The sequence below is a fragment of the Etheostoma cragini genome, chromosome 2 (genome assembly GCF_013103735.1).
Source record: "Etheostoma cragini isolate CJK2018 chromosome 2, CSU_Ecrag_1.0, whole genome shotgun sequence".
In the NCBI taxonomy this organism is placed as follows: domain Eukaryota; kingdom Metazoa; phylum Chordata; class Actinopteri; order Perciformes; family Percidae; genus Etheostoma; species Etheostoma cragini.
The window spans coordinates 24,066,260-24,090,403 of record NC_048408.1 but is presented as its reverse complement, the minus strand read 5'-3'; the positions used below and the strand labels follow the sequence as shown (position 1 = coordinate 24,090,403).

Sequence of the window (24,144 nt, the reverse complement as noted above, 5' to 3'; positions counted from 1 at the left end):
CTCTGAAACGCTGGAACCTTTGGCGTTGAGTGAAACACACGGTCCAATGGTCCCGCAAACCTTCACTTCCCGTGATGTCTATGAATACAGAAAAGAAACACAACATTAGTATGCAAGTATAAATCTATTCCGTTCCGCTCTGGAAACAATGTTCACAAAGGTTCAGGTAATTGATCTGGGATCAGCGCTTCCTATTCAAGCAAACACACAGCAAACAATGACTATGACGCCAACCAATGACTTAGTCACTTCTTTACCTTGACCTCCAGGACGCCTCCGAAAGCCATGCGGAAGTCTCCGTTGTAGTCTTTGCTGAAGACTCTCTGGAAGGTCTGCTTGAACAGGGAGGTGTTGAAGGAGTCTCCCATCACAATATGCCCCCTGATGATACATGACAACAAACTGCTTAGAATCTAAAGTATGTGTTAATGAGTAAAGAATCACACATCCCTAATTGCTTGGCTAATCTAATCCCACAGTAGGCCTGCATGAGTCGGGGAAAAATTATGAATCACAATTTGTTAGAATTGATATCACGGTTCTCTGCCACGATTTTTTTGACCATGACAAAATGAAAGAAATTGGCAATACTAAACAGAATTTTGTGGCACCTATAGCACACCGCGCATCACCACAAGCCTGTAGACATAGAGGCTTCAATGAAGAGAAGGGAGAGCACTGCAGCGCTTGTCTATTTTATACAGTCTATGTTTAAAACTCACAGAAGAAAGTAGTAGCGTTTGCGATGCAGTCGGCTCGTATATTTAAATGAAAATCAGAGTTATTTTAATCAAAGTTATTAAGCAGGCCTATCCCCCAACCTCAAACAATTAAAGAGTAGGTGCTGACGTACCCGGTGAGATTAGATAAGCACTTCATCTCCAGCAGTCCCGTCTGGTCCAGGGCACAGGCGTAGATATCGATACAGTGGCCATTTACTGCTGAGCGGTTGGCCATGGCTTCATAGTACTGTGGGATACAAAAAACAGACATTAAACAACAACAATTGTCAGCAAATATGCCCTAAGCACGTTGTGTACGAAATGTGCTTGACTTTTATTTGGAGATTTTCTAACAAAAGGAGAATTTATAAAAAGGCAAATTTCACTTGATTAGAAGGACTGTTGCAAAGGCCAGGATTTGCGGAGAGTTCTTGCATTTGCTCACCTTGGTGGCTTTCTTCAGATGGCGAGCGTTGTCTTTCTGGATGTCGTGCCAGGAGCGGATGGGGGTTTTCAGCTCGTCTCCCACCACCATGCCTGGGCCCTGGGTGGGGGGCCCTCCAATGAACAGCATCACACGGGCCCCTGTGTTGGGGAATGTACCCTGAAGATAAAGAGAGGAGGAATTTGGGTTTCAGTTAAGTGCCAGTGTCATTAAACAGTGGTATCTCTGCTCAAGCTAGTTAGTGGACTATATCACTTAGCAGTTAAAACAGACTTCTGCCAATTAAACTATACAGTGTGCACTCATTTATATAATTTAGAGTGACATCCTGTTTGTATTTCAGGACTGCTCATTATCTGGAGCATGAGTGCCAAATCCCTGTTTTTAGGCTGTAAATGTGGCTAATGAGCACTAACGGAATAGTGACCTAGTTCTCAAATTTGCCATTGAAAGAGCAATGTTGGGTGAAATGAATCAGAATCAGTTTTATTGGCCAAGTATAATTACATACACAAGGAATTTGACTTTGGCAGGTGTTAACTAGGGGTACCAGATATGCCGACTCAATATTGCTATTGCAAAGTGTTTTATTTTGTTCATTTTGTGGCGTGATGTGTCCCATCCGTTGGCTGTGTGGCTTAGTTGTGTTTGATTTAGAGCTCGCTTAAAATGCTATATGATCATCATTTCAGTGGCTTGTTGCCTTGCCCCTTGCACATGTTAGTGCACATAGAGACAACTAAATGGAATGAATCAGGGAAGAAAAATAAAAGTCAGGCCCTGTTATCTTTATTTATTTTTTTATACTGTACAACCATTGAAACACGTCCTGTTCTGTACACATGGTCCTTATTTGTTTGTTCATGTTGTACCAGTCCAATCTGACAGTCAGTTGAAAGAAACTTTGTGTTGTAAGAAAACTTGTTTAATTTGTTATGAAACTATTTTGATGCATTTTACCATAATTTGTGGAATTTTACATGTTTAAAATATTGAAATCGCAATATCACATTTTGGCAATATTGTGCAACCCTAGTGTTAACTCTCTAAACATTTGACAAATGGACAAACTAAGAGTTATTAAAAGACATAGGCAACCTGAGCAAATACATTATAGGTACAGGTAGGCATCTTTCAGATCAGCAAATTAAACATAATTTTAAAATAGGTCCTAATTGTTTTATCAAGTCTTTTAAATAAAGATCCAATTCTAACAGTGTTGTTTTTCACATTATATGATAAAAGCAGAAATCCAGGATAATTGAATGTATGTAGAACAAGTCTGACTAAGAGCTTTTAGGGAATCCGTTTCAGTAAAAGGGCGAGCCTCACAGCCAACACTTACAAACAAAGTCCATAGTCCAGGAGTCTGGGGAAGCCATTTGGAAAGATGCCACATAGTCACAAAGCCACTGCAATTATCTTTTAAAGATGATGACGTTCTACGGGACCGTGATTCATTCATACTAAGTGTACTCATTCACAGAGAACAATCAAAAGACCAAGCAAACAATTAGTGAAGTCTAAGCACTATTTTAAGTTTTTACTTTACTCTACATGTTAAAAAAACCCATTTATCAAGTCAAACGCCTCCTGGCAAACCATGGAATATTATCAGTAAAAGAGCCAAAATTTAGTGTAATCAGGCCTCTTCTAATGGGAGAAGGGGAGCACAGGAGTTGGGCGTGGGGTCTATCTGTTGCACTGGTTACGTAACCACGCAGATTAGCGGTAGAAGAAGAGAACTTCAGGACAAGACAGAAGGTAAACAAGGAACTAGGCTTTGGACTGACAGAGCTGTTAGTAGATGTACTGTCCGTGCAGAAGATAACCATAAGACAGTGTGTACATTTCTGAACAGTTACATGTGGCATTATGGTGCTGATAAGGCTAAAGTTTAGGTTACTGTGAAGCGACTAAATGCCTTGGTTTTTCTATGTATTTAATTTTTTATTCACACTTCATTGTTTCATTAAGACACAATTTCAAAAAGGTACAATCATCATATGTAGGCAGTGTGAAATGGGGAACCCCAAATAAGCTACTGAAGCTTTTTGGAGGGGGCCCGATAAACATACAACCAAGAATAAACAGACACACATATTCATAAATGCTAATTCATTTGTATCCGGAGCATACGCATACACCCAGGTATGGCTTTAACTTGGGTTAAACCACATGTGTCAGGTACAGAATACTCTCATAACAGTCTGGCATTATTTGTTTCCACGTATTTACAATACTATCTGTGTTCCTAAGTGTGTGTGTGTGTGTGTGTGTACTGTACCTCCAGCAGACCAACAGCAACAGAGAGTGCAACACCAGTGGAGCGCAGGGGCCGTTTGCCCTGAGGGACAGGCCACGGGTCTCTCTGAAGCTCACCCAGCAAGTCAGTTAAGTTCATATCGACTCTGTGCACGGGCTGGAGGAACCTGGTTATGAACACAAACGCACCGTAGTCAACGCTGTGTACTTTAACATTTGCAAACAGCTACAATTGGCTAAAAAAGTGTTAATGCTCCTCCACACCTGCATGCGGCTGCAGCATCCTGAGGTGCCACTTGGCGACCCTGTTGTCCTGATGCAGCCGGCTTTGTTAAACCCAGCATCTCCTAAAACGCACAAAAAGGAAAAAACAACAACATTATTACGGTTTTCTTTTATACGGTTACAAGTTCATGTTCTCATGTGTCTTGTTTTTTGGTGATTGGGAAGGACTGTATGTCTTTCCACACCAGCGCTCCTTTCCAAAACTTTCAGAAAACTGAAACTCAGGCTGTGTTCGTCAGTGAGCAGCGGAGCTTAGCGGTGTTCCTGATTGGCTGCTTCTCAATCGGCCAGTTTCACCTGATTGACGAGGTCATTCTTCGGCTCATGTCTTGTTTGCCAGTTTCCCCGTGTCTTTGCCCACACCCACCTGGATCTGTTTGGAGGAGAGGTCCTTGGTGCCCCTGAACACGTAGCTCTTGGCGATCCCCTCACAGCTGAGCTCGTGGACCTGAACCATGCGTCCGAATGTGATGAGGCCCACCAGGGCGTTGGGCGGCAGAAGGCTGAGGGACATCTGCAGGGACTCCTTAAGGGCCTGGAGGTCCTCTTCTTCCAAACATGTGTCCACCACATAAAGGAAGATCAAAGGGGGCGTGGGTCCACGCTGTAAAGAGGTGGGAGAGGTTAGACTCAAACCCTAACCCAAGCTTTGACACAATATCACATACACTAAGGAGCTGCCACGGGTGATTTGCATCTTTTCTTATATCATCTTCTGGATTAACAAAAAGGCCAAATTAATGTTTAATGTCAAGTTTGTTGAATATATGTTTCTAAAACAATTTGTGTAGAAAACCATATGCATTATTCATGAAGCCACACTTGTTAGCCACAGTAGTAGTCAGGCCCTTTCTGGTTATAAATCAAAAGGATGTTTCCGTACGATTTCAATAAAAATATTTATTATAGCTTATAGTACGACTTGCCATATCAAAACACTACATAATTATGACAAAGCCCTTCTAGTAATTTGCCAAATTAGATGAAAATAATTAGAGTTGACCCTATTTGCTTAGCACAGGGCCTTTTTTATATAAACTTTGAACCATGATCCCCAAATCTGTAACAACGTTGCTCAGACGTGTCAGAGTTACAGGACAACAGTAAACACATTGATCAGACCCACAACTGAAAAACAATAATTAAGATCTCTCCTTCAAGAGAGACCACTATCGGAAACTGTAAGTATTCACCTTTGCACAGTGCACCTGCAGTACGTACAACCTGCACGCATATGGTCTGAGGTCAGAGTGCAGACATGCATGTAGTATTTACCTGTACTATGTACTCAATGGTAGAAAACTGTGGCATGAGTTCAGCTGGCTGGTTCACTTCTGATATGCCTGCATAAGAGGGAGGGAACTGCAGAGACACAGAGAGACACAGAGAGAACCAGATTAACCACCTTAATAAAAGGAATGTAGCTAGTCCACATTAGGTTATCCTGTGTGTGCTATGGCAACCATTAATATCAAACTAAAGTCTGCTGTTTACTTACTGGATTTCTCTGAAAGCAAAAGTTGCACGCCCAAATTTTTGCTCTGAAGTCTACTTGACTGTGAAAGAGGGAACACAACAATTTAGGGTTAATTGTGGACCGCTTGAGGTGTATTTGCAATACCACACCTAGTACTCGTAGGACATCCGCAGTTTGAAATGCTGATGTGTTACAAGTACTAGGCGTGGTATAGCACAACACGTGTAAATAAGGAAGGCTAAATTATACCATAAGCCAAATAAAGGCTAAATATTTAAATCCTTGTTTTGTGGGTCTTTACAGCTGAATCAAGCGTTAAAAGTTCACATCTGTGAGCAGAGGCATTGTTTTCTGTTTAACTCACCATAGAGGGTTGAGCACTGCCTTGCAGTTGGCCCGGCTGCACAGGACCGGTTCATACTGGACCGGCGGCAGGTCAGGCCTCTCCTTGAGTGGTGTGAAGAGGCAGGAGACTGGGACCACTAGCCTGGTGGCTTCCAGGCGGCTGGAGGGCCAGAGGTTCCAGCTGAATCTCACCCCATCCCGGTCCTCGTTCTGTTGGATGAACTCCTGGTAGGTCGCCATCACCGAGCTTCAGCAGAGAAAGAGCCCAATAGAACACAGGGAGGCTGTTAGTCCAGAGAAGTCCCAGTGCCACTGGTAGCCTAAACGTCTTACTGCTCTTCACTATCTGCAGTGAACTGCTCTTTATATTAGGTGTTCCAATGCTAAAATAAGACTCAGATATGCAAAAGTATGACGCACAAATGCGTCATCAGCAAACCTGACCTGCGTGTTTTTGTGAGTTAGATAATTGAGCAGCAGAATCCCAGTGGTAATTTTAGACTACACCTTTGTTGGCCTGTGTCAATGAAAAAAACAAATCCACCTTTAGCAAAGAGTCATCAGGAATCCTGTTATGGTAACTGTATCTACTCCCCATTTCTCACTGCTATCAGAGGAACTTTCACTGGGCAATTCAACAGCACTCCAGCAGGGTTACATGATGCATTGGAAAAAATGAGAATAAAAGTTACAATCTTTTGGTGTCAGTTGGGCATAAGAACTTAGAGCATAAGGTAGGTAGGGCTGCAACTAATGATCAATTAATTAAGGAAATAACTGTTTGTTCATCACAATTTCCCGATCCCTTATGTGACATTTTAAAATGACATGTCTTGTCGGACCAACAGTCCAAAGCCCCAAAATATTGAGCCTACTTATTACATAAGAGAGAGAAAGCAAATACTCCCAGTTGAAACTGGGAAATGATATGATCAGCTTATTATGAACAGTTGGCAATCTAACTTGAAAATCTCTGACACTTAATCAATTTCATGAACTAATGGTTTCTGTTCTAGTACGACAACAGATTATTAATTTCTAATAAATTATTGCAGGTAACAGTATCCTGGCCTGAGATAAGAAACAATACACTTCTCAGTAGCTAAAAACACCAGTGCCAAAAAAAGCATCCACACTGTAACTTTATTTGTATCTAGGCCTGTATTTTGATTATTAATCGAGCATTTATGCCAAACGTTTCCTAGTCCCATTTTGAGTTAAGCTGCTTCTCTGTCTTTCTGTCTAGAACAGCTTTGGGTTTTGGACTGTTGTTTGGTAAAAAAACAAGCAAATTAAAGACATTACCTAGATGAAATTAATTAATAATAAAAAATAATGTCTGTTGCCCTATATTCAATGTTTTTGTACGGAAAGTGCCCTTTACTTGACTAACTATATCTGATAAAAGGGTTGTGGGGTTGATGTTGTTTTCCCCTTTTGCCCTCTTAAGGAAAGCAAAAGGAAACCTTGACATTTTCTTAAATCGAAGAAAGGAATCACTATTCTCGAAGGAGAGTATTTTTTTTTTTTTTTTTACAGAGATTAACTTCTGATTTAACATTTGCAACAATCAGGCCACGTAAGATTATTTACGAGCGAACCACCAGTGAAGGCATCCGTCGTGGACAGCCTTTCTACTCAGAAATCAACTAGCTAATGTTAATCAATCGTCCAACGTTACTAGTTAGCTAACTTGCAGCGAAACTCGGTATCGTTATAGTAACTACGGTGTAGTAGAAACCAAATTAATTTGGCAGTAAACGTCAACGATACTGGTAACCATCGTGGCCCAATATCTCAACGTCACTCAAACCTTCGTACCCAAAAGCTCCGTAGTATGGATGGTTGGGTTAGCTAGCTAGCTAACGGAATGCAGCTAGCATTAACCCACTTCCTGTCCATTCATATGAATGAAGGCAGAAACGGGCGGCCTACTTTCAAGCAAATTTAAGTCGAATGCTTACCTTGTATGTCAGGTTATCCTCAGGTTTAGACAAGGGCAAAATCAACTGCTGTGTTCAAAATAAATTACAGCATTTGGAGAGTAAAGCAGACAGATGTACAAGACAGACAGACGACGGGCGGTAATGGGATCACTCCATCGGCCGGCTCCTGCACTTTACTAGAATGACGTGTTACTCCAAGTACAGGCGTCTCCTATTGGCTATTGCTCTCCATGACGTTACTAGGGCGTGTGCGTGCTCTGCGTAAGCACGTAACTGTGGGAAATGGAGTGCACTCAACAACGCCTGTATTTTGTATTTTTTTCTATTTTCCCCATATATATAAAACAATGTAGATATTGTTCTATATACAGGATTTACCCCATGTGGCTAGTCACGTTGTAGAAGGTATCATCATCTAATGACACTAGGGTAATAATAAGCTTCATTGATCCTCACTGAATATTCTTAATTTTACACAGGTCTAAACATATCTATCCATCCATCCATCATCATCTCATATGCATTGTGATTTGCAGAAATATGCCTTACAGTAGCCTGAATGAACAGTATTGTGACTACCCAATTCAAAACCACACAACATTCTGTTATAGGCCTACAGCTTGAGGTAAGCTTGCTTTATTTGGAGAGGTTGTAGCCTAGTGCTTACTACTGGGCACGGTATAACATACCTTTAAAATTAAGTAACGCATGGTAGCATATCTACACTGCCATGTCTTTTATAGAGTTTTATATCCCAAGGTCAAACAGGCCCCTGTTGCTCCGCAGCTGTCCATGGTGCTGGAGGAAAACTGGCCAACTGGGCCCACTGGTTGCAGTCATGGTGCATTCAAGGATTGGCTCACATACTGGGACGTTTGGTGAATGTATGTAATGCATTAAAGCCACTTGATTGATATAGTCTGAGTAGCGTATAGTAGAAATATATTTGTGTCTGAAATTTTCTTGACTGTTGATGAAATGTGATAAACTCAAGTTTCAACATTAAATTGTAAACTGTATTCCCCTCGAAAAATGATATTAGCAGCTAACATAGTTCACTGTAAAGGGGAATAGTAGAACAGAATGACACGGTGGTTGTGCTTTATATGTGTCTTTATGTGTTTTAACGGGAATTGACTGCCCTGCTATGATTGCTTTATGTAGCCTATTTGTTGTAATGAGCACATTGCACCCATTTCCTGGAAATAGTTGCATGGCAATAAAGTAGCCTAGGCTATAAGCCTAAATCTTAAATCTTGAAAAAAAACTGAAAGTATATATGAAACTGTATAGGCCTATCTTACGTTCTAGTTTCAAGTAGGCTAACAAGTAAAGAAATCCGAGAGGAAGTGAACTCAACGTTTCACACAGCTTGTTTAGAGTCTGAACATCAAGTGGCGCTGTAACCAAGCTGCATTTTCGGTGGAACATAAGTCCCTGGAGGGAAAGAGCTAGAGAGAGAAAGAGAGAGTGTGTGTGTGTGAGAGAGAGAGAGAGAGGGAGCGCTGTTCCCTCTCCTCTGTCTTGGCACACCGGGCTCTCTCCTCTCTCTCTCGCAGTGGGCTGAACCTACAGGCGGCAGGTGTGTGCACCGACTGTCCGCCGAAGCTTTTCTCACTTTGGCCACGTTTGGGACCAAATTTGGATACTAAACCACTCACACTGTAAGTAGGCTGGCCACAGTAGCCTACACCCTGGCTGGCTGTGAGGATGTTGCAGTGATAGACAGCACAGCAGAGCAGCTCGTCCACGGTATCACACTCAGCCGGCATCGTCAGCTGTTGCTCTAGCAGAGAGTAGAAGAGTCGGGAGCTACAGAAAAAGGCCAAACTATGCGACTGACTTTCTGCCGGTAACCGTTTTCCACCTTAAGTCGACAGGGGAGCGGATGCGAGCAGAGGTTGCCAACGAGCCTCTGACTATTTTCTGCCCTTTGTCGGTGCCGGAGGAGCTGTGCCAATGGAGAAAGCGACTCCGCCGCCCCTGCCTCAGCTCCAGCTGTCGATAGCGAAGACTGAAAGTCCAGCGGAGGACATCTCCGGATTGACTGACGAGGATCTGCTCAAGTGGACCAAGGAGGATCTGGTGCGTCGGCTAAGGCGGTCCGAGGCCGATAAGATGAGCGTGATTCTGGACCACGGCAATCTCATCCGAGAGGTCAATCGCAGCCTCCAGCTTCACTTGAACGAGATCAGGGGGCTGAAGGTGAGGCGGCGCGCATTGGTGAAAGATGAGATCATAGGTTTGGAGCGCACCTGAGAACGCGCATAGCAGGAGGGGAGCTGTTTAGAAAGCGTCTCTGCAAACATGGTGTGAGAATAGATGGTATCGTGGAAGTTCATTGTGCCATTGTGTAGGCCTGTATGAGAATCTGACATGTATCATAGACCCTTTGTGCCCATAGGCTTTATGGACATGCCTAACCTAAGGCAGGCATGTGGTTTTCATTTACCTTTTGGGAAATTGAGGGTTTTTAAAAAAGAGTGCATGGGGAGGAAAGGGATGGGCTATTTTTGACCTAAATTAATGACAAAATGTATCCTTACAACTCAGCTTATAAAACACAGAGCAAGTAAATGTGCAGTACAGGGCAATGAGGTAGAAAATTATCCTCCTAATACTGAAGCGGAGGGCATGCTCCTCTGTTCTTATGCCAATGCTGAAATCTGGCATGCACACACACACACACACACACACACACACACACACACACACACACACACACACACACACACACACACACACACACACACACACACACAGACACACACACACACAAACACACATACACAACTCACATTCCTAGACAATTCCTGCACATAAAATCTACAGTCTGTGCAGTACAATATGTCTTTAGAAGAAAGTGGCATTTGCTTTGAAAGTACATGCAAGCATTCTTTTCAGTAACCTTTACACTGCCTTCATTTTCTGCACTGCTAATGAGAGGAATATGGCACAGTGTTTACAATGTTTACAGTTAAAGCTGAGACCCAGCCTGAGGTAGACTTAGATGAAACACATGGGGATCATTTGCCTTTCTTGGAGACCTTGTCACCTCTCCCCACCCATCCAAGCTGCCTAATTACACAGGAAAGAGCTAGGGGGTAAGGAAGGAACAGAGCAGTAGAGGGAGGGGAGAAGAAAATGCTCTTGGGGAGGTGAAGGAGGGATGTTTAAGTAAACATTGCTGAGTGAAAATGATAGAGGCATGTGATTTCACTGCTATAAATCTGTCTTTATCTGTGTGTGGCCTCTATATCTCAAACAGAGCATTCTAATCTACATTATGTACTTCACATTGAATCGCACGCAGTGAGTCAGTGCTTTTGTGGGGAAGACAGAGAGGATTAGGATTTCATTTTATTATGATTGCATACAGCTTTATACTGATACCTGGAAGAGCAGTGAAATAGATTGAAATTGGACAATGGTTTGCAGCGATTTAATTCGACTTAAATTAATAGAAAACAAACTATTTTGTTTCGTAACGAATGAAAGCACATTTGTGTGCTTTATGCGATGATCAGTATTGTTCATTTTATGATGCTTCCTAATGCTTTGGCCCGAGTTTAACCCATCACTCGTTTCCTCTTGTTTTTTCCTTCTCTTCCTCTCAGGATATTAACCAGAAGCTGCAGGAAGACAACCGTGAGCTGCGGGACTTGTGCTGCTTCCTGGACGACGACCGCCAGAAAGGCAAGCGTGTATCCAGGGAGTGGCAGCGTTTGGGACGTTACAGTGCCAGCATCATGCGAAAAGAGGTGACCCTCTACCTCCAGAAACTCAAGGAGCTGGAGCTTCGGCAGGAGGAGGTAATCCGGGAGAACCTGGAGCTGAAGGAGCTCTGCCTGCTGCTGGATGAGGAGAAGGGGGTGGTAAGCGGAGGAGGTGGCGGTGGAGGAAGTGTAGGGGGAGGGACTGTAGGGATGGGAGGATGCCGCAACTCAATAGACAGCCAGAGTAGTTTGCTGCTTGTGCCCGGGCAGGGGCTCCTGATGAGAGACGTGGGGGACGGGAGCAGCACATCCAGCGCAGGGAGCGCTGACAGCTCGGATCACCCTCACCACAAGCAGCTTCACCAGGCTCCAGGGGTGGGTGGGGAAAAAGGGAGCCCTGAGCTTGTGCACAAACCCAGGTGTAGCAGCATCAGTGGAATAGGAGGCGGGAGTGGAGGAGACAGAGACGTGTCCAGCCCTGAGCACCCTGCCGGGCGCCTCCGGAGTACAAGCCTGGAGTACCCATACACCTTGCCCCAGCTCTGCCGGCCCCGCTGCGGCTCCATATCTGTGCCTGACCACAGTCGAGTTATGAGGGGCCACAGCCCAGAAAAATACGGTAGGAACGTGGGCCGACGCAGTCCGGAGCAGCACCCCAAGCACCACAGCTCTGATCTCCTCCTGGGCCAGAGGCAGCACTTCCTGGGTCAGGGAGGCAGCGGGGAGCTCTATCAGCGGCACCACAGAAGCAGCATTAGCAGTAAAGGCTGCGGGAGCCCCGAGCCCCGGCAAGCACATTTAGGGGCCACTGAGCACCATGAAAAGGGCTGCATGGTCCAGGGGAACAGCCCCGAAACTCATAGGCACCAATACAGTATGAGCCCTGACCATGTGAAGTTTGGCAGCCCTGTGAGGGATGGGCAGAGGAGGCCGGCTGGAGACGAGCTGTCGCCACACCATCGGAGCATCTACAATGGCATGAACGGTAGGTGTGTGTGTGTGTGTTTGTGTGTGTATGATAAGGTGTCTGTTTGAGTGCATGTGATGGGATCATTCCGTGTTTTGATTTCCTAATTACTTCTACAACGTTCTCATGCACACAACCCCTTAAATGCAGTAAAGGACATTGTGCAACACATTTTACACTCTAAATTTTACTTAAACACAAGCCATTTAAACATACACACACACACACACCGACCCACCCACAGAGCCACCCACCCACCCAAGCCCACTGTCAAAATTAACACAAAAGCTTCTCAAGGTTTTGCTAACTTATTGTTTTCTCTCGGTACAAAGAGGATATGGCAGGGTAGAGAGTTTCTTTCTCTGTCAAAACTGTACAAAAAATACGATCTGCGATTTCAATGCACTTATTTGATTTAGAAAACAGAGATACTTTTCCTCATTCCGACTTTTGCAAAATTTACAGCATTATTGATTTTTCTGGCATCTCGAGAGGAATGTGGGTTGGCTCAATGGATGACAGAGAAAGGAAAGGGTTCTGATTATTTTATTATTTTATATGTTCTGTATCTTAGTTGGACTGATTCAACTCAAATGAGCCATGCTCAGATATCAGTGTGTGGTGTAGCGTTGCAACACATGCACCTCTTTAGATGACGAATTAGCCCCAAATCTTTGCTGCAGTCGTGCGTATCTCAGTTAGATCATTGAGAGCCAAGGGTGTCAGAGTAAAGCAGGAATATCAAAGAACCAACTTGGCTGCTGTTTAAATATCCCACAGTGGCTGATAATGATTTCTGGAGTCCGGGGGGGAAAGTGCTGAGTGGCACAGAGCTGGCAGAAGCTAAAGGACAAATTCCTCAAGGTGAAATATTTGCCTGACTTTGCAATACAAGGCTAAAATTACAAGAGAAACAGAAACAGTGTACACAGAGCGGAGTAATTCCAACACTTACAGGAAGGATTTCAATTACCTCTCGTGGAGAAATGTCAATGGTTACGTGAGATTAGGTGCTGTTGTTACTGATGAATGGTGAGTCATTTATGCCTATTGATTATTTGGATGGATAGGTTGTGTTATAAATTGACAACTACAAATCAAAGAAACAATTTACTGTTTTCAGATTGTGCTATCTTTGCTAACACTAGCATGACCTTAAAGGAGCACTCACATTTTACACATGAAGACATTATGCAATACACAGTTGCATAATGTCATCTGTGGCTCTGGAGGAGCTTTGTCAAGTCTGATGCCCTGATGATGTCATTGTGATGTCATCAGGGTTATCACAGCTTGTTGGTTTAGAGACTGAAAAATGTTGTCAGAAAGATTCTCACAGTGGAGTTGGGGAGTTTAAAAAACATGGGTATTTTCCAGATATGGTTTGTCTAACAAAAACACAATAATAAGCTGCGATATGGAGATGTAGTGTTTGTGGGACTTGAGCCACAAACTTGACTTGACTAAAAGTCCAAAATCTCAACCTCTGCGGCTTCAATTTGGACCATTCATTTTGTCTTTTGTGAGTTCCTCCAACTTTATTGAATTAAAAACCGATTTTTGGATCGGGCAAGAATACAACACAGCCACTGTAGCCTCAGAAAAAACAGTTTGTAGTAACAAACATGCTTGCTTGAGCCATTTCGCAATCTCTACAGATTGCCCCGGATTATTGGAAAGACACACTCAGCTTCGTTTTGGATCATCATTCAGTTTTCTATTTTAGCTCTCTGGGCACTCTGCTCTGTTAGAGATTTCAATCTTGATGTAACCTGAAACCCATATGATGTCTGCAAAAGGCCGCTGCACATTAATGCCTTGCAAATCCTTAATTGGAAAATGTTGTGTGTGCGCAGGGCACTCACTGGCCCTCGAGTCTGGTAGTTTGCCAACTGTGACATAACTGTTGTGAACTTAGCTCAGAGTGAAATGCATGTACCAAAAAGCCTTTAACCAGGTTCATAAAGACTTTAGTAAGCCTGGGTGTGAGAGAAGTGGGAGTGTGTGTGTGTTGCTATAGAGTCATATTGAGATGTCATTATAGTTGTATGACAGAATGTTTGGGTATTCTCTGTCACAACACAGTATTTACAGTAAGATAAAGACATGCAATCAACACTGCCAGAGGATGAAGGTTTTGATTTTTGATTTAAGTGCGTCAAAATATAATAGCCATGCTGTATTTTTTTGTGAACATTTGCTGACAGATTAAATGATACAAACACTGAAAAAATTAAAAAATATAAATAGATAGCCTGTTGTCTTGGAGAAGTAAAGTGAGCAGCTTTGTGGCCGTGTGTGTCATCCACTGACCCATCCTTACTACCATGTCCTTTTTTGGACGAAGAGGGAATTTAATTCCTGTGACTATGTAGTACACTCCACTCGCTTGGATTATCCTCTAAGCCCTTTGCACACTATTATTTCATTTTTTATGTACTTATGTGTGTGATTTGGGTGGATGTGCCACGCTCTCCCATCCAGGGTCACTGTTGCAGTGCTTTATTTAGACAAATGAAAGTCTCATGTTCATGTGTGACTTGACAACACTGTAGCACAGGCCATTTAAATTCCTGACAAAATCCAAACAAAAGCAAAACATCACTCTGACCTCTGTAGCCTTTTAATGCAAACTGCTTTTGCATCTTAAGGGAAGCTTATCACACATGTTCTGTTATGTTTACAGCCGGGAGAAGGGTATGACCCCCCAAAATGACTATAAACGTTCATAGTTAACCTAAAAAGGTATTTAGAGAATTCACTACAAAGGGTATATTTAAGAGATAAAATAACTGCATGTCACTTTGGAGTTTTAAAACTTCATGAAAAGCAATATAACATGATGGGCGTGTACTGCCTGTTAGGACTGTATGTTATATTGGGTAGTACTAGTAAACAATGAAACCTTCAGTTCAGTTGTGACCCAGCTCAAATATGTGCGGCATCTTCCCATGTGATAGACTCCCTCTTAGTGAAAGATAATCAGCAATAAACACTGTAGTCTCCTGACCCAGACTTTATGCTGAGCTAATAGGATTTCTTTTATAAAAAGAGGGGAGACTTAATCATGTTTTCTGCTTTAGCAATCACAAGTCCTGCTTATTAGCCAGGGTTGCAGGCATTCTGATCAAAATTGGACCAGATACCCTCACTCCCGACCTCCATCGCGGAGTTAACGATCCCTGCTTTCTTGAAGGTGGACTTACATAACAGGATTTTAACCTTCTTATTTATGCATTTAAGAGCACTGGAAAGTGTTTATTTGTTTCTTGTCCACTTCCGTCTGTTGGTTGCGGAGCGGGATGTTTTAGCCGACTCCTCAGCCTTAGTACTTGGCTTCAGTCTGCCTGCAGGCTCCGCAACATAGGTTTTATTGACAATTTTAATTAATTGTTTTTGGAAAGCAGTTCTTTTTTTAGCAGGTATGAAATTCACCCCAGTAAACAGGGCAGCCAAATGCTCTGCATCTTCAGCACAGGCTCCAGACTCAGACATTTTTGTTTAAATCTTGTGCACACGTCCCAGTCGCACCCCTCTTCCTCTACAGCGGTAGAAGCATGTGTTACCCTTGAGAGCTCCCCCAGCAGGCCCCCCTTGTCAGTCACTACCTACTCTCCCTTGTCACCTTCTCTAAACACCCACCTCATGAGCTGCTCCGATCATCACAGAGCTTGTCTAATGTCAGAACATTACTCACTTAAGAATAAACCCACATAGTCAGTAAATTGCTCCTCAGTCCAATAGGGCAATTAATTTATACACCCACCTCCGTTATCATTCCCACAAGAATTACAAAAATCCGAGGACATCATCGCTCCACTGGCCGCAGTGGTTGACAAGGAGTCAACTATTGTAGTCTCTGTTGCCATGACTGTTCAAATGATCGAAAAGGATTAGCACGGAAACTTGGCTGCATGTTGGTGATCTAAGCCCTGTCACTGATTTTTTGATCATCATCAAAAGTTGCTATAAATGCTGTTAATTGACAGTTGATAAGTTATACTAGTTTTAAGATGCAATCATTTAAGGTTGATTTGTCCTGCCCACTAATTTGTGCACTGGTGTGTTTTGACCCCCAAAGTACGGTAAGGTCTTTATCAGTCCATTTTTGAGCACTGAATCTGTCCACTGAAAGGCAATTTTCTGATGCTTTCACAGCTTCCCTTTTTGCCTTACAGAGATAACCTCTGCCTCTCTGTCTACAGATGAGCTAGTTACTCTTTAATACCACTGTCACAGATGTTCTTGATATTGTTGCACCTTTTAAATTGAATTGACCCAAAGTCAAAGCCCAACGTTGGCTTAACAGTGATACTCGTGCCCTTAGACAAAAGTGTAGAAAAGCAAAGAGGAAATGGAAAAAAGATAAACTGCAAGTGTCATATGAGATACTGAGATATAACGCATTGTCAAAGCATCTAAAGCAAACCATTTTTCTGATATCTTAGCTAATTGTGCACATAGCCCTAACATTTAGTTAAGTGCAATAAATACTACAGTAAATCATGCTATTGCACTCTGTGATGCTACATTTAAAATCACGGAAGAATATTTGAGTTGTTTTATCAACAAGGTTGACACTATCAGTTCTTGTATTTCACCTATTGATCATGACCCCTCTAAATCAGTCCTTTGTCCTGCTTCTCTGAATTGTTTTGTTCCTGTCGCCCTGACAGCATTGATGGATATTGTATCACACATGAAACCTATATTCATCTTCAGATATTGTCCCCTCTTGTCTTTTAACAGAGGTATTTGATACCATTGGGCCCAGCCTTTGTAATAAATAGCTCTGTTATCAATGGCACAGTCCCATCTAGCTTTACACACGCTGTGGTTCATTCTCTAATTGATAGACCCAACCATTACCCTACTGGTTGTCACAGCTTTAGGCCTATTTCTAAATTATGGCGTTAAAGAGTTTGAAAAAGGTTGTACCTGCTCAGCTCTCTTCATTTTTAGATTATTTTTTCCATTTATTTCAGAGGGACAGTGGATCGACACAAAAGGGGGGAGAGAGATGGTGGATGACACGGAGAAAAGATTAGATTCAAACATATCTTATAACATAACATATCTGTTATGCTGATGACACACAGCTGTACCTGCCTCTAAAAACAAGTAATACCAAGTCTTTAAAGTCCATTTTCTCTGCCTGAAAGACATTAAGTGCTGGATGGCTAACAACGTTCTCCAACTTAATGAGAGTAAGACGGATGTCATGTTGTTTGGCCCCCCAAATTCAGTTGATGAACTTTCAAAAGATTTGGGGACTTTAGCATCAAGTGTTCGCCCTTTTGCCAGAAATCTTTTTTTCAAAGTTTCATCTTTGACCGAGCATTAAAATTTGATAAACAAATTAGTCCTGTTGTCAAATGTTGTTGTTTTTCATCTCAGGACTATTACTAAATTAAAATCCTTCCTGTGTTGTAAGGACTTTGAGACTGTTATTCATGCTCTTACTTTGTCTTGTATTGACTACTGCAATTCCTTGTATTCTGGGATTTGCCTACCACCTTTATCACGCCTGCATCTTGTCCAGAATGCGTCTGCTAGACTGTTGCCTGGTACCAGGAGGAGGGATCATATCTCCCTGATATTATCTTCTCTTCACTGGTTGATGGTCAAATATAGACTCAAATTAAAGGTAATGTTACTTGTTTTTAAGGCATTTTATGGATTGGCCCCTTTATATATTGCTGATCTCTTAACCCTACATCACTCCTCCAGTAACCTCAGATCATCTTGTCAGTCCTTTTGGCTATTCCACAGTCTCGGATGAAAACGAAGGGTGATCGTGCCTTCTCCGTTGTGGCCCAAGACTCAGGAACAAACTTCCTATTTATATTAAGTCCTCTTTTACTGCTGAGATCTTTAAGGCTCGTCTTAAAACACATTTTTTATTCTTTGGCGTATGATTTAGTTTAGAGACATTTGCATAGAAGTGTGTTTGTATATTGTTCATTGTGTCTAATATGTTTATTGTCTTCCTTTGTTTTTATAACATAACTTTTTACAGCAGTTTGTTCAGCCTAGGATGGTTTTAAATGTGCTCTATAAATACATCGAGTTGACTTGACTTGATTATTAGCTGAAACCGCTCAAATGATTGAAAGGAGACAAAAAAGTATGTGGGGGAACATCTGCCTTTGGGAAGCCAATGAATGCCAAACACACATTCACGCCTGCACGCACAGAGAGTCTGTTTTTTTGCCCGATGAATGTAGACTTCAGTATTTGTGTACTAGTGTTTTTTACCTAGCTCAGTTTGTGGTAAAATGCCTAGGGAACCTAGAAGGACGCTTTATGTTTAATGTGTTAAAGTATTTCTCAGATGTACTTATCTAAGTTATAGATTATAACTGTTATGTCTGAGAAGTAGGATTGTCTGTATTTTTGCTCTGACATTGTTTACTTTGTTTGCATTTATCTTACAGTTTAGGATGACAACAGTAGTTGTCTTAACACTCTAAATGCTTTGTGATTTTTGAAACTATGGGCACAGATCCAAAAAAAGCAGGCTCCTGATATTTAATAAGTACGTCATTTACAAGACACTACAAACATAACAAATAAGAGCAATAACATAATGAAAGCGAAATAAGAAATGCATTACACCTTCTTGCATGCAAACAAAGTCAAACGATGTCCAAGTAAATATTAAAGAATCCTCAGAAAGTACAGCTATAAAACATAATGTAGGTAGAGGCTGTGACTTTAACACATAGAACATAAGGTGTCCTCCCACAATGCATTCAACACAAACTGAACTACAGTAGGTTTAGGGAACAGCCAACTAAACAAATATATTTCTTCAGATTCTGAATCTTTGAAAAATTTGTCTGGTGAACTTTTGCATATCCATGTCATACCACGTGGTGTATTCTGACTTAATAAAAACGGACAAACACTGGCCGAATAATTCTCAGTTCTAGGGCATTGTATGTTATTTTATCTGATCGAATTAGCAAAGATCATCCCACTGTCTCATTAATTTTCCTTCTACTAATCTAAAATTGTAGCATCAGCTTAGACTACTCAGCTCCTCTGGCTGTTGTTAAGAAGTACTGCTGCATGTCAGTGCAACAGGAAACCATCACTGAAGCTTTGGGCCTGAGATAATGTTCTCCCTCTCCACTGTCACTGCGAAAGCCTGGCTATCGCTCCCTCTCCCTCCTCTTGCTTGTCTTTCTTCCTCCTTCCACCCTAATTGGCTGCCAGTGTGAACAGCCAGCTGTCGGACAGAGAGAAAACTCTGATTACAAAGCCCTCCTTCTGGAGGCGGAGGACGTACTGTTTGCCAGGCTGAGCTGAGGAAAATCAGGTTGAGGAAGTATTTGAGTGGATTACTGGCTGTCTTCTTCCCCTCTTTTGCTGTCTCTTTCTGCATTCCTCTCTGCAACACATCTTCTCTTCCTCTGACTCCACTCTGTCGTCTTCGTCCACACTCGTCTGGCAATTGATGGAAAGCAAGCATCCCCTTGACAAATTGTGAAGTATCAGAGCCTAAGTGCCATGAAGAAACTCAAATGTTTGTCACAGCTGCTTGGCATGAAAGGATTTAGGGGAGCATTAGGCTGCTGTAATTCAAATAGAGTAGTATTATTACCAAATAACCTCATGTGTACTGCCTACCATCCCAGCTTTCAACTTTCAGTATTTTAACTTACCAAAGTGGCAAGATGTTGTGTAGATCGACTTGTTCATACACATAATCCTGTGTTTCTATCACCAAAATCTATTTTAAAAGCTACGTATTTTTCTGCAAATGAATGTAGTATTGTTCATTTTAGAATTAAGTAGGTATTTCCGGCTCAAGAAGTAGTTTTAGCTGAGGCCGTCAGAGATGTTTGTTTCTTAAGGTTGATATCTTTATCACAACCCCGCAAAAGGGAAATGTTACCTTTAATTGCTATCACAAATTTGTAATCACACCTGAGACCAATTATCCCAAACACCCTTGCCTATAGGCCATCAGTGCAGCCATTAACCAAGGAGTGCATGATTAGGCACTTTGTTTATCTACCTCCGGTGCATATCATTGTCATTTTTAATCAAGCCGCCCTAAGCTTTGTCTCTTTTAAGCTTGCTTCTCCCGAGATGGAGCAAAAAGACATTTATCTCCTGTTTTCCGTGGGAATCTCAAACAATGCATGCTACTTTTTTGGTGCTTTCTCTGTAATTCCAGCCAAATACTAATCATAACTGTAATGTCAATGGGAAATGGAGTGTGAAATGTCTACAACAAGAGAACTAAAATTATGGTTGGCAAGCTAAATTATAAATTAGGGGGAGGCCTACTGCATATGCAGAATTCTGACATTTTTTTGTATTTAAATGTTGACTGTAAATTCTACAGTCAAATTTGTTTGAATACATTTAAATACCTAAATACCTGGCAAAAGAGTTGCCAATAAAGTCTTGTAAAAGTGCTTTTAATTTCTGTAGAAAAATATTACAGTATATTACAGGGTAACCTTTACAGAAAAAAACAACAAGTAATCTAGTTTACAACGTTTACTTGTATTCTATTTAACTCAAGTTAACAGTACATAGCTGTTAATACCTCCTTACATACTTACATACTAGAACATGTTTTGAATAAGACCAAGCTTACTGTTAAGCTAAAATGCATCAACCCTGCATCATATTCTGTTCACCTGTTAATTAAAACCAGAGATTGTTCTTTAAAAAAAGGTTTAAAAAAACAACAGATCAATCAATCAGTATTGATGAAAATGTCAAGCAGTGGGCTATTGCAGGATGCACAAAGATCCACCAACAGCTCCACTGATAAATAGCGGTGTGACTTATGATGGAGGCTGCTTGTCGCGCCAGCCCAAACTCCAAAAGGATGTGACAAATGTTCCACAGTAGCCCCAGTCATCTGGTAGACACGCAAACCCGGTAGAATGGAGAGCAGTCTTTGTCCTCTTATGCCGAGCCAATGGGGAACGGCCCACTGAGCCAAGAGGAAATTAGCTTGCTAGGCCAGGTAATTAACTGGAAGTTGAGTAGCTGCCATGTAGGAGGGCAGCAGTGGGCCTGAGGGAAACTCTGTCAGTCCCAAAGTCACCAGGAGTAACCACTTTTAGATTTACGTCAGCTGTAGCTGTGTGTCGTGCTGAGAGCCGGCAGTGAAGGCATCAGGTGGGAGTGAAGGAGGGGAGTGGAGATGGACAGATGAGTGCATCAGGTACACACACAGCGGGAGGCCGTATGCTTAGCAGTTTTTAGACGTCTTATTTCGGGACTAGGAAGCTCTGATGTTCATGTTTTTTTAGTCATACTTACTTGCATGAATGGCAGCTTGTAAAGGAACATCAACAGAATAATAAGAGGTATTACTTTGAGTATCTTCACGTTTACTCACCTTTTTACAACTCAAACTCTAGTAACGTTTAGTCTAGTAACAGCAGTCCATAGTGACGATTTTGAGATTATGGTAAAATGCTCAATCACAGTAGCACAGGTCGAGCTCAGTCAAGAGTAAAATGGATTAAGTGAATGCATGTACTTCTGTATTAAGAGTGCAAAACATGTGTCCTTAAGTATAATGTCTTATGCACAAAGAAAATCAGTAAAAAAATCTGTTTAATAAAACTGCACTGTAAATGAGCCCATTTCGAGATGCTTAGGAAATGATTATTCCCCAACAACAAAGACAACAGCAATCAGACCATCATTTCCATACTATAGCTTCACTTTTCATCCATGCAAAGCACAAACATTTACATACAGCATATGAGCAAATGCGAATTAAATGGAGCATCCTATCTTAAAATCTTTAAATTTGATCCTATCCATTTGTTCAAGGTTACAAAATGAGAATTTCAAGAAAAGATAAGAACAATTACAAGGGGATTCACTGTTAGGAAAGCAAGGCATCCCTTGTGGTCATGTGGTCATTAACAAAGGCTGCGACAGCAAAGTATTTTTTTAAATCCCTCACTGATGTAGTTTGGGAGAGAACTGAGAGCAATTTTCTTACTTCATATAATAACTGTTTAATTCACCACTGTTCTCCGGCATTGACATCGCTCCCAGTGGCATACTAGGACTGGTGCCAAATACAACGCAAGCAATGGTTTGTCAAGTCGGAATAAAGCCATTACAAATATTTATGTATGTTTGAGTGACAAAAAGAAATTATTATAACACATCAATAAAAATAATGATAGGTCATTGCATCTATATGGCGCTTCATCATAGAAACTCAAAGCGCTTGGGGTGGGGGATGTACTGGTACTCTCTACCACCACCAATATGTAGCACCCACCCGGGTGATGCACGGCTGCCTTACAACGCCAGGCGCTCACCACACATCAGCTCGGTAGAGAGGGAATGGAACATGTTATTAGTGGTGGGGGAAACCAGAGCACCCGGAGACAACCAACACAGACACGGGGAGAACATGCCAACTCCACACAGAAAGGCCCCAGACCAGGGTTTGAACTGGGTAACTTCTTGCTTGCCACAGTGCTAACCATTGGGCCACCGTGCTACTACAGATGTAGCCCAATGGTAAGCAGCAATGTTACGCATTCCATGTCTGAAAAGAAAGTTTAAGTTAGCCAACATAAGCCACCAGAAGCTACTGGTCGTACCAGACAAGGCAGGGGGGAAATTGGAAAAACCCCTGAGTGCATTTAATTGAACAATGGTGCAATCCAATATTTAATCTGTAAGAGAAAGAATGTATCATTTCTTCTTTAAATAGTTACATTATCTTGATTCAATGCTCTTTGGCTACGGCACCTGTGTGATCAAGCAGCGGTGATGAGCTACTCTACTTCTGCCATCAGTGTGGTGGTTTTTAAGGCCTCGCCATCTGTTAGAACAGGGATAGAAAGTGAGATAACATAACGGGAACATAACATGTCAAACCGCTGCAGCTGACAACATTATTATCCTTCCCTTTCTCGACACCCAGGATGTAGTTATCCATTTCCTGGGGCATAAATCTCCTGCCCATATTGTGCATTATGTGCATTGGATGTAATGTTTTCCTGATGAGAATGACAGTGAGCCATGTGTGCAGCTCCCATTACCTCGGACGGATGGGTTGATCCGACCAACATGAAATGATTGGCACCACTCTCATTATGTCTATATCATTATCTCATACTCGTTCTCTTTCAGAGAGTCTGTGAGATTTCCTCTCAGAGATATTGAAATCAATTTCATTACCCCCCACTGGCCAGACTGACTGGCTCATTTCCTTTACTGTTACAGCAAAAAGGTGCATTTAATTACCTCTTTCATCTGGCTTTGTAAGAGCTTTAGCTGCAGGTAAAACATGGAATTGAAGGAATTCTTGACTTGCTCCAACTGCAGTATGGTCATTTTCTCTGCAGGTATGCTACTTTTTGTAATAGTTTTTCTAAATGTAGGCTGAAGGATTTACAGATTAGTTTTCTATGAAACTTTGTGTTGACATCCTTTAATATTCTACTTTTAATCATGGGAGGCTGCCTTTCCATTTTTATGTTTTTAATATGAGAAGAGCAACGTGAAATATGCTTTGTTTTAAGAGCAGAGAATGTAAATTCTTGTCCACACCTATACCTTATTGTCAACTCATCCTTCAGGCTTTACATGACGAAACTTTCCTTAAATTCTATATTTCATTGCATTGTCTGAAGTGAACTTTTTTTTTGTATCTGATGCAATGCATTGCATTATTTCTATCTTAATACAAAAGGACTTTTAAAGAAGACACAACTACAGAAGGATTAGTTGTTTTCATCAGGGAGGGGAGAGCTAAAACAGTCTCAGAGAGTGTAAACAAGTTTCCGCCTCAGGACATGGGTCATCAAGGTCCGAAGGCTTGTGGGAATGGAGAAGACAGAAGCCATTAAATAAAGATCCTTGGCGCTACAGAAAGCAGCAAAGAATTGTGGGATGCTTGAAAACTAACATCATTCAGAGCTGGTGAAATTACCAATACTGTGTCTTATGCCCTTCCATCTGAGC

At 41.8% G+C, this 24,144-nt stretch overlaps 2 protein-coding genes across 2 annotated transcripts in view; one reads left to right on the top strand and one right to left on the bottom strand.

The window, feature by feature from the left end:
* Positions 1–7,699, bottom strand: part of sec23b (SEC23 homolog B, coat complex II component) — an 11,835-nt gene extending 4,136 nt beyond the window's left edge. The window contains exons 1-11 of the mRNA XM_034892999.1: positions 7,504–7,699; positions 5,559–5,786; positions 5,216–5,273; positions 4,993–5,079; positions 4,085–4,321; positions 3,697–3,779; positions 3,455–3,599; positions 1,168–1,326; positions 854–969; positions 258–381; positions 1–78 (exon numbers count right to left, since the gene is read on the bottom strand). The exon at positions 1–78 is cut by the window's left edge and continues 1 nt beyond it. Coding sequence (XP_034748890.1) covers positions 1–78; positions 258–381; positions 854–969; positions 1,168–1,326; positions 3,455–3,599; positions 3,697–3,779; positions 4,085–4,321; positions 4,993–5,079; positions 5,216–5,273; positions 5,559–5,779 — 1,308 coding nt within the window. The 5' untranslated portion in view covers positions 5,780–5,786; positions 7,504–7,699. The remainder of the gene's footprint in view (positions 79–257; positions 382–853; positions 970–1,167; positions 1,327–3,454; positions 3,600–3,696; positions 3,780–4,084; positions 4,322–4,992; positions 5,080–5,215; positions 5,274–5,558; positions 5,787–7,503) is intronic.
* A 1,304-nt stretch (positions 7,700–9,003) lies between these two features.
* Positions 9,004–24,144, top strand: part of ccdc85al (coiled-coil domain containing 85A, like) — a 24,366-nt gene continuing 9,225 nt past the window's right edge. Inside the window, exons 1-2 of the mRNA XM_034893012.1 lie at positions 9,004–9,690; positions 11,103–12,186. Coding sequence (XP_034748903.1) covers positions 9,445–9,690; positions 11,103–12,186 — 1,330 coding nt within the window. The 5' untranslated portion in view covers positions 9,004–9,444. The remainder of the gene's footprint in view (positions 9,691–11,102; positions 12,187–24,144) is intronic.